At 33.9% G+C, this 10,458-nt stretch overlaps 1 protein-coding gene across 2 annotated transcripts in view; it reads right to left on the bottom strand.

Annotated features, from left to right (window-relative positions):
- Positions 1-2,394: 2,394 nt before the first annotated feature.
- Ccdc150 (coiled-coil domain containing 150) overlaps positions 2,395-10,458 on the bottom strand; it is a 122,998-nt gene continuing 114,934 nt past the window's right edge. For both annotated transcript variants that reach the window (XM_077799137.1, XM_026408855.2), the window contains 2 exons: positions 3,192-3,311; positions 2,395-2,508 (listed from right to left, as the gene is read on the bottom strand). In XM_077799137.1, coding sequence (XP_077655263.1) covers positions 2,395-2,508; positions 3,192-3,311 — 234 coding nt within the window. The remainder of the gene's footprint in view (positions 2,509-3,191; positions 3,312-10,458) is intronic.

Raw genomic sequence — 10,458 nt, 5'->3', positions numbered from 1 at the left:
CTAATAACAACTATAAGTTTCACTAGTAATTATCATCAATCTACTATAATTTCTTTCTCCCAAGCCAATCTAAAAAAATTAAACAAAAGGATGTTACAGTAAGTTTATCAATAATGATACTCTTTGATGACAATAAATGAGGAAAAATGACCTTGTTCTGGATGAGGATATATATATTGTTGGCATATATATATGACCATCATGACAATAATCATAGCAATGTGTTTACAATCCATTTACAGTGATCATCTCTCTTGTGTGGTAAATGGGATCTTTTTTCCTTTATGAAATTCAGGATCAAGGCTTTCAGTATCAATAGCCAGGACCAAGGCTAATTTTTCTATTGGACTTTTGGCTAGACTGTTTCAAGACCATTTCTCCCCAATAGCCTCAACTGATTCTATCTCCTTAAGATATATAAAAGATAAGATAAAGAATCCAAAGAAACAGGTATCTTTTTGAGTAATGAATCCTTTGGATGTTAATAGGAATTCAACAACTTAAGGAGATCATCAAAAATATGTTCAGTCATTTTGGCTGACCCAGTAAACAACAGAACCCATGCCCTGGAGATGTAGCAAACAAGTTAAAAGCCCTTAAATAAATGTCTTAGTTAATTTTTGCTTTCTTTAAACAAAATATCTGAGAGTATCAATTTATAAAAACCAGAAATTTATTTCTCACAGTTCTGCAGCCTTGGATGTCCAAAAACATGATGTTGACAGGTTAGGCATCTGGTAAGAATCCTATTACCTGCTTCCAAGATGGTGCCTTGTTGCTGATGTCCTCTGTAAGGGCTCAATGCTCTGTCATTACATGGGGGAAGGTAGAAAGGCAAAAGAGAACTATGCTAATTACCTCCAGCCTTTTCATGAGGGTTCTGCCCTCATTACTTAACAATTTTCCCAAAGGCCCCATCTCTCAATACCACCCCAATAAGGATTAAATTACAACATGAATTCTGGAGGGGACACATTCACACCATAGCATCAAAGTAATTATAAATAATTAAATAGTCACAATTTTTTTTCTAACCAGAGAGGTTAGAAAATAGTTGTTTAATGTTTGTTGTTCAGTCTGAAATGCTTCTATGGAGCTACTGTCCTGGGATATGAAGAACAAAAGGGAGAACAAAGAATAAAATGTTCCCACCTTCTGGGAAGAGATTGATTGCTTGAAAGCCATGTTAAAAAGTAGTTATCAACACCAATTTTAAACTTGTCCATTAGATCAGTGACAACTTGCTCTAGTGTATATGCTTTCACATAGCTGAACAATGACAGTCTCTCACTTCTGAAAGTCAGACAAACATGGCTCTGAATGCCCATTCAATGAACAATAGTATCACCTAACCAACTATATACATCTACTGATAGTAGAACCTACCCAAGCTTCTGAAAGTCTTCAAATCCTTGAATTCCATGTTCCTCCCAATCCTGTATGAGATAAACAGTGTGCTCTGCTCTGGGAGGAAATAGGCCTGAATAACATAGTTCTCTCTTTTACTATACAGTAAACAGTATATTAAGTTTTACCTTTTGTTTCAGGTAGTGAGTGGTGGGCTCTTCAACCTTTGACAGTCTTACATTTGATATTTCCATCAAATATATAATTGTATTATATATCAAACTAATTTCCACCAAATTACATAATCATAAACTTCATTTAGGTCTTCATATCAGCAGCTACCATTACTTAGATATTAAAGTAGGCATTATATCAACTCATTTATATATCTTAGGTCTGCATCACCTAATCCAGCACTCAATACCTGACAAAGTTTAACTTATTAATATTGTAAGGGAAATCTACATTGATCGGGCAGTTTCCTTAAATGGAGCATACTGACATGCTCAAAAAGTTTTCTTTCAATGATCTAGGAAGTTGTAAATATAAACTTTGAGATATGTTATTTAAGAACATAGGTATTAGTCTTATTAAAGATAACACTGGTGATTACTCAGTATAGAAATGTACATGTTTATAAAGCAGTGGAAGAGTTTTTACCATTTTCCAGGTGACTTTTTCCAGGAATGATCTACTGGATATGTAAATGTAGTACTACTAGTACTGACTCAAAGTATTATGTCATTTAACACCTCACTAAATACTTTTTGATAGAATGTAATAAGAAATAGCCAAATATCATGCAATGGCATTTCCTATTATAAAACAAACTAAATTTATTGGGTGGATAATAGGGAAAGGGACAAAGATAGGGTGGTTCTGTAGTGATTATAAAGGTTTGTAAAAGATTAACTAAGGTCCAAAATCTTCAGCCCACATCAAAGACTTCACATTCTTATGACTGTACAAACAGGCCAGCCCTAGTTGTGTGGCTTGCAGAATCGTGGAGGTGTAGCTGCACATGAAGAAGTTCCTTTGTCAAGGACATCACTTCCTCTCTACCTCAGAATGACACTTCTTGGCCATGAATCCAAGATTCTGTTTAGCCTCCCATCGATGCAGAGCAGACTGACTGGAAAAATCATGTCTTGTATCTTGATCCTGTTGAAAAGAAAGTACATTTGTCTGTTCTGAGTACAGTGCTTAGCACCTAATGGCCTCTGTGAATGTCACTTAATTCATCTGGTAAGGTGGTCCTAATATAGACATTAGAAATACTTATTTAAATACTTATTTTTTAGTTTTAGGTGGACACAAATCTTACTTTAAATTTATGTGGTGCTAAGGATCGAACCCAGTGCCTCATGCATGGTAGGTGAGCACTCTACCGTTGAGTCACAATCCTAGCCCCTAACTTATTTTTATTATCATTGTAGTTATATATAATATTGGGGTTCATTTTTTATATAATTATAAAACATGGAATATAATTTATTCCACATCAGTCCCCAGTACATCCCCTGTCTGCTCTCCTTCTCCCTCTCCCTGTTCCCTTTCCTCTACTCTACTAGGCTTTCTTCTATTTATTTATAGTTTGTTTTAAATTAGTACATTATAGATACACATAAAGGTGAAATTCACTATGGTATATTTATACAGGAGAGTTTGGTCAGACTTATTCCACCATTCCTCTCTTTGGAGAAAAAAATCAGTTCGTTGGTTTATTAGAAGTAGTTTAAAGAAATCTAAAGATTAAAAAAAGAGTAGCTAGATGATATAAGACTTCTGAATTTGAAGTTTGAGAAGGTATAAACTTGAAATTGTTTAAGGCATCTTAACCTTACCTCTTCTAGCCATATGTCTTCCCGGGGAAGCCTCTGCAACCGATTTTTTGTCAATTCAAGTTGCAGGCCATCAAACTTGCACTGAAACCAGCGGTGAGCTTCTTGCAGGTTAGCTGTTATCTGAATACAGGTTTTTTTTTTTTCTATTAGTTTTACAGACTTTTACCTAGATAAAGACCTAAGTTCTGACTGCAAGGTCCTTGTAAACTATTCATACATACAATACATTTAACAACCGATTAAATAAGAGTAATTTCTAAATGAGGGTTAAAGGAATGCATACAGGCTCACTGCTCTTCATGCACTTGTAAATGTTTCCACGACATCCCTCACCTGAATCTGGATTTCCCTTGTCTAGCAAGGTATCTGACACAGAGTTAAGTCCTCAAGAAGTATGCACTGCTTTCTACCTATCGCAAATTAGTTAGGTCAGTATAGGGGGCACACTATAGGAAGCTAAGAAAACTGAACTCAGTGTTATTTAACTTTTAGAAACTACAAAGCTAAAATGTCTTCCAGGTCCGTTTGTGCATCTTGATAACAACTATAATTCCACTTTTCCCAAACCAAACTTCTCTTTCTCTAGCATCTACCAGGAATGGAAGAAAAGGTACTTGAAATGGCTTTGTACATGACATCTATTGTATGATGAATGAGAAGGAGCTAATACTCAGAGATATCTATTAGAATAAAATAATTATTGTGTGGATGTGGTAACTGATAGGGAAGTTACCTAAGTGCACACAGTCAGTGTCACAGTTGGCACTCAAACTCGGGTCTCTCAGAGTACATACTATTCCTAATACACCATTCTACAAATCATGTTGTGATTCAGTGGCTACAAGAGGAACAATGATAAATTGACAGCAGTGATACTTTAAGAATGTCTGTTTTCTAAATCTAGAAAATAAAGGGTGGTTGTGGGAGAACTATAACCTCAAAGAGCCTTCCTAGATCTAAAAATGTATGATTTAAAACACTTTCAAATAGACCAATTTAAGTTTATTTTTAATTTGTTCTTTTTAGTTATACGTGACAATAGAGTTTATTTTTATATAGTTACACAAGCATAGAATATATCTTATTCTAAATAGGATGTATACAATGTTCAGATTCACTGTGGTGTATTCACATATGAACATAGGAAAGTTATGTCAGATTCATTTCACTGTCTTCTCTATTCCTATCTACCCTCCTTCTCTTCATTCCCCTTTATCTAATCCAATGAACTTCATTCATTCTTTCCCTACCCACCCACCACATTGTGGTTAGCACCCATATATAACAGAGACCATTCAAACTTTGATTTTTTGAGATTGTCTTATTTCATTTAGCATGATAGTATCCAGATTCATCTACTTACTGGCAAATGCAATAATTTAATTCTTCTTTATGGCTGAGTAATATTCTATTGTATATACACTATAATTTCTTTATCCATTCATCTGTTGATGGGCATCTAGGTTGGTTCCATAGCACAGCTATTGTAAATTGAGCTGCTACAAATGTTGATATGGCTGTGTCACTATAGTATGCTGATTTTAACTCCTTTGTATTTATTCTAAGGAGTGAGATAACTGGGTTAAATGGTGGTTCCATTCAAAGTTGAGGAATCTCCATACTGCTTTCCAGAGTGGTTGTACTAATTTACAGACTCACCAACAATTTATGAGTGTATCCTTTCTGCTAAATCCTTACCAACATTTATTGTTACTTGTATTCTTGAAATTGCTGTTCTGGTTGGAGTTAAGGTTAAAACATGATAGTTTTACTTTACATTGCTAGAGATGTTGAACATCTCTTGTTTACATACGTTTGTTGACTATATTTCTTCTTTTGAGAAGTGTCTATTTAGTTTTGTCCATTTATTGATTGGGTTTTTGTTTTGGTGTTAAGTTTTCTGAGTTCTTTGTACATCCAGGAAATTAATGCCTTATCTGAGGTGGAGGGGGCAAAGATTTTCGCCCATTTTGTAGTTTTTCTCTTCATGCTTTTTATTGTTTCCTTTGTTGCAAAGAAGATTTTAGTATTATTCCAATCCCATTTATTTTTTATTTTATTTCTTGTGCTTTAGGAGTCTTGTTGAGGAAGTTGGTTCCTAAGCTGACATCTTCAAGTATTGGACCTACATTTTCTTCTAATAGGGGCAGGGTTTGTATGTTATTGATTTACTTTGAGTTTTGTGCAGGGTGAGAGATAGGGGCTCAATTTCATTCTGCTACATATGGATATCCAGTTTACCCAGCATCATTTGTTGAAGAGGCTGTCTTTTCTTCAATGTATTTTATGGCACCTTTGTCTAGTATGAGATCACTGTATTTATGTGGGTTTGTCTCTATGTCTTCTATTCCATTGGTCTTCATGTCTGTTTTGGTGCCAATACCATGCTGTGTTTGTTACTACAGCTTTGCAGCGTAGGTCTGGTATTGCGATGCCTTCTGCTTTGCTTTTCTTGCTAAGGACTCTTTGGCTATTCTGGGCCTCTTATTTTTCCAAATGAATTTCATGACTATCTTTTGTATTTCTCTGAAGGATGTCATTGGAATTTTAGTAGGAATTGCATTAAATCTGTATATTATGGCCATTATGACAATATGAATTCTGCCTATCCAAGAACATGGGAGAGCTTTCCATCTTCAAAGGTATTTTCAATTGTTTTCTTAGTATTCTGTAGTTTTCATTATAGAGGTCTTTTACCTCCTTTGTTAGACTGATTCCCAGTGTATGAGTGAGGCATAGTTTTCCTAATTTCTCTTTCAGCTGATTCATCATTCGTGTATAGGAGCAAAATTGACTTATGGATGTTAATTTTGTATCTTGCTACTTTGCTGAATTCATTTATGTGTTCTTGAAGTTTTCTGGTGGAGTTTTTTTGGATCTTCTCAATATAGGATAATGACATTAGCAAATAGATAGTTTAAGCTCTTGTTTCCCTATTTGATCTGTTTAATTTCTTTTATCTTAATTGCTCTGGCTACAGTTTCAAGGACTATACTGAATAAAAATGGTGAAAGAGGACATCTCTGTCTTGTTCCAGTTTTTACAGAGAATGTTTTCACAGTTTTGCTCTGTTTGAATAATCTTAGCCTTGGGTTTGCCATATATAGATTTTACAATGTTGAGGTATGTTCCTACTATCCTTAGTTTGTCTAGTGTTTTAAACATGAATGGATACTGTATTCTGTCAAATGCTTTTTCTGCATAAATTGAGATAACCATGTGATTCTTGCCTTTACACTTATTTATGTTGTGAGTTACATTTATTGATTTCCATCTGTTATACAAAACTTGAGTCTCTAGAATAAAACCCACTTGATCATAATGCAGTATTTTTCTTTTTAATATGTGTTTGTTTGTGGTTTGCCAGATTTTGTTAAGAATTTGTGCATCTATGTTCATCTGGAATATTGATCTGAAGTTTTCTTCCCTTGGTGTATCTTTGCCTGGTTTTGGTATCAGGGTGATATTAACTTCATAGAATGAGTTTGGAAGAGCTCCCTCCATTTCTATTTTGCAGGATAATTTGAGGATGATTAGTGTTAGTTCTTCTTTAAAGGTCTGGTAAAAACTCAGTTTAGAATCCATCTAGTCCTGGGTTTTCTTAGTGGATAGGCTTTTTATGACATTTTCAATTTCATTACTTGAAATTGATCGGTTTAAATTTTCTATGAACTCATGGTTCAATTTAGGTAAGTCATATGTCTTCAGAAATTTGTTGATGTCTTCAAATTTTCTATTTTATTTGAGTATAAATTTTCAAAATAGTTTCTGATTATTGTATTTAAGTAGTGTCTATGGTGAATATATCCTTTTTCATCACAAATTTTAATAATCTTGATTTTTTTCCCTGTTTCTTTCTTTTGGTTAGCTTAGCTAAGAGTTTATCACTTTTATATTTTCAAAGAACCAACTTTTTGTTTCATTGATTTTTGGAAATATTTTGTTTCAATTTCATTGGTTTTGGCTCAGATTTTATTTATTTCCTGTCTTCTATTGCTTTTAATGGTTATTCCTCTTTTCTAGACCCTTGAGATATAATGTTAGGTATTTTGGTGTCTTTTTTAATATGTGTGTGTGTGTGTATTTAATTGTTGATAGACCTTTATTTATTTACATGTGGTGCTGAAAATCAAATCTAGTGCCTCACACATGCCAGGCAAGAGCACTACCGCTGAGCCCCAACTCCAGCCCCTGGTGTCTTTCTTTTAATGAATGAACTCAATTCTATTAACTTTCCTCTTACAACTTCCTTCAGTGTTCCAAAGATCTTGATATGCTATATTATTATTTCACTTATTTCTAAGTATTTTTTATTTCACCCTGATTTCTTCTGCTATCCATTCATCATTCAATAGCATATATTTTTTTGTATCAAGGTGTTTGAGTAGCTTCTTTTTTATTTTATCGTTGATTTCTAATTTTATTCTATTATGATTTGATAGAATGCAAGGTATTTTGTGTGTGTGTGTTTATTAAGAGTTGCTCTGTGGCCTAAGATAGTCTATTTTAGAGAATGATCCATGTTCTGCTGAGAAGTATGGTCAGTCACTGATGAATAATATATGTCTCATAAGTCTAAATTATTAATTGAATTATTCAGTTCTCTAGCTTCTTTATTACTTTTTAAAAATAATATCTATTTAGTGATGAGAGAGGCCTGCTAATGTCATTAAGCATTGTGTTATGGTCTATTTGATTCTTGATATTGAGAAGAGTTTGATGTATACAGATGTTCCATTGTTTGGGGCATAAATATTTATGACTGGTATGTCTTATTGATGTGTAATTTCATTAAGCAGTATGAAATGACCTTCTTTGTCTCTTCTGATTAATTTTGGCTTGAAGTCTTCTTTAGCTGATATGAGAATAGAAACCTCTGCTTGTTTATAAGATCCATGTGAATGATATGTTTTTTCCCATCCTTTCGTCTTCAGTCTGTGGATGTTTTTGCTTATGAAGTCATTCTCTTGGAGACAACATATTACTGAGTCTTATTTTTAATCCAATCTTCCAGCTTATGTCTTTTGATTGATGAGCTAAGGCCATTTACATTCAATGTTATTATTGAGGGATGATTTTTACTCCTGTAATTTTATTTCTAATTTTTAATTGTATTAGTTTCTCCTTGGATCAACTATTCTTCTAGCATACTTCCTCCGTATGCTGGTTTATAATTTTATTTTTCATTTTTTCTTCATGAAATATTTTATTCATGCTTGTAGTGTAGGCTTTGTAGTTGTGACTCCTTTTGTTTACTGTGCAAAGTTTTTACTTCATCTTCAATTCTGAAGCTTCATTTTGCTGGGTGAATATTCTTTGTTGGCCTCCATATTCTTTCAGAGCTTGATACATATTATTCCAAGACCTTCTAGCTTTGAAAGGTATAGGTTGAGAAATCAGCTGAGATCCGAATTGCTTTTTGCTTAAATGTGACCTGTTGTTTCTCTATAGTAGTTTTAAAATTCTATCCTGATTCTGTATATTAGTCATTTTCATAATAATGTGCCTCGGTGTGAGTCTGTTGTAATTTTACACACATGGAGTCCTGTTTGCCTCCTTTATTTGATTTCCCATTTATTCTTAAGAGTTGGGAAGTTTTCTGATGTTATTTCATTAAAAATATTGTGCATTCCTTTAGTTTGTATTTTAGAGCTGTCATCTATTCAAATGATTCTTAAATTTGGCCTTTTCATGTTATCTTGTATTTTCTGAAAATTCTGTTCATAGTCTCCTAACATTTTTTCATAGGCAACTTTATTTTCAAGACTACATATTTTGTCTTAGTTGTCTGAAACTCTGTCTTTCAAGTAGTCTAATCTATTGGTGATGCTTTCCATTGAATTTTTAATTTGACTTATTGATTTCTTCATTTTGAGGATTTCCATTTGATTATTTTTCAGAATCTATCTTTATTGAAGTGATCTTTCACTTCCTGTATTTCTTCTCTGATTTCATTCCCTACATCATCTTTTACTTTGCAAATTAGTTTAGTTATACACTTTCTAAATTTTTTTCTGTGACATTTCCCCCACTGTGTTTAGTGGATTCTCATATTGAGGTATTTTGTATTGGGATGGTTTGTTCCCTTGCTTTTTCACTTTGTTTGTGTGTTTACCCATTTATCAGTATGAACTGGAGGTGGCAGAGTTCCTACCTTATGAACTCAGTATCCCTGAAGGTTTCTAGCACCTCATGGTTTAGGGGGAGACAAATAATAACAACCACCAATGTAAACAAGATATAGCATTAAACTAAATACTTAGTACCTATTATGACATCTACCATGTTAATTGGTATAATAGGCAATTACCAAAATTAAAACGATAAGTTTGCAAAAGGGTTTGCTATTTCAAAAGTGAACAGAAAGAATGTTGAAGAGATATAGGATGTGATTATGAAGGAGGAGGAAAGAAAGTAGAAATAAAAAATTAAAGGAAGAGTAAAAGAGAGAGCAATAGAATTTGGCTGTTAGCCAAAGAAAAGAGAAAGAAAGTAAAGAGAAATAGACAAGGAAAAAAAAAAGAAACTAACCTAAAACATACTAATCAAAAACCCTAGCCTTCAAAAGACAGTCATGAAAAATAACTACCTTCAAAAAATGCTAGAAATGAGAAAAGGGACAAATATAAATGTCCATGAATAATTTATTACACAAGCAAACAATAAAAAAAAGTTCTTCATGAAAACTTAAGGAATTGTTTCTATTGTGGTGGTCAAAAATCGTCAATGAGAATATATGTTTGGGCTGGGGATGTGGCTCAAGCGGTAGCGCGCTCGCCTGGCATGCGTGCGGCCCCCGGTTCGATTCTCAGCACCACATACCAACAAAGATGTTGTGTCTGCCGAGAACTAAAAAATAAATATTAAAAATTCTCTCTGTCTCTCTCTCTCCTCTCTTTAAAAAAAAAAAAGAAAAAAAGGACCTTTAAGATGTTTCTTAAAAAAAAAAAAAAAAAAAAGAGAGAATATATGTTTGTTGACTGTTCCCAAATGTCTTTCTTTCCATATGTACCACGCACAAGAATACTAGCATACTAGCTGCAAATCCTCGCCTCTCTTTGTGTTGCTCATCTAGTTGCCAGTTGGAGTTCAAAAATTCTTGGCTTCCCTTGTGGCAGTATGAGGTGGAGTGGGTTGAAGAGTGCTGTTCTCCACTCTCACGATGGGATCACTGTAGAATTCTGTGAGAGGAGTTCCTATCAAAGGAGGTCCTGAAGGTAGGGCTTAGGTCTAGTTAGGCCCCAGGTGCTGCAACTGAATGGTGATT

The sequence above is a fragment of the Urocitellus parryii genome, chromosome 1 (assembly GCF_045843805.1).
Source record: "Urocitellus parryii isolate mUroPar1 chromosome 1, mUroPar1.hap1, whole genome shotgun sequence".
Lineage (NCBI taxonomy): Eukaryota > Metazoa > Chordata > Mammalia > Rodentia > Sciuridae > Urocitellus > Urocitellus parryii.
Note: the sequence above shows the minus strand (reverse complement) of the source record. Positions and strands in the feature narration are given on the sequence as shown.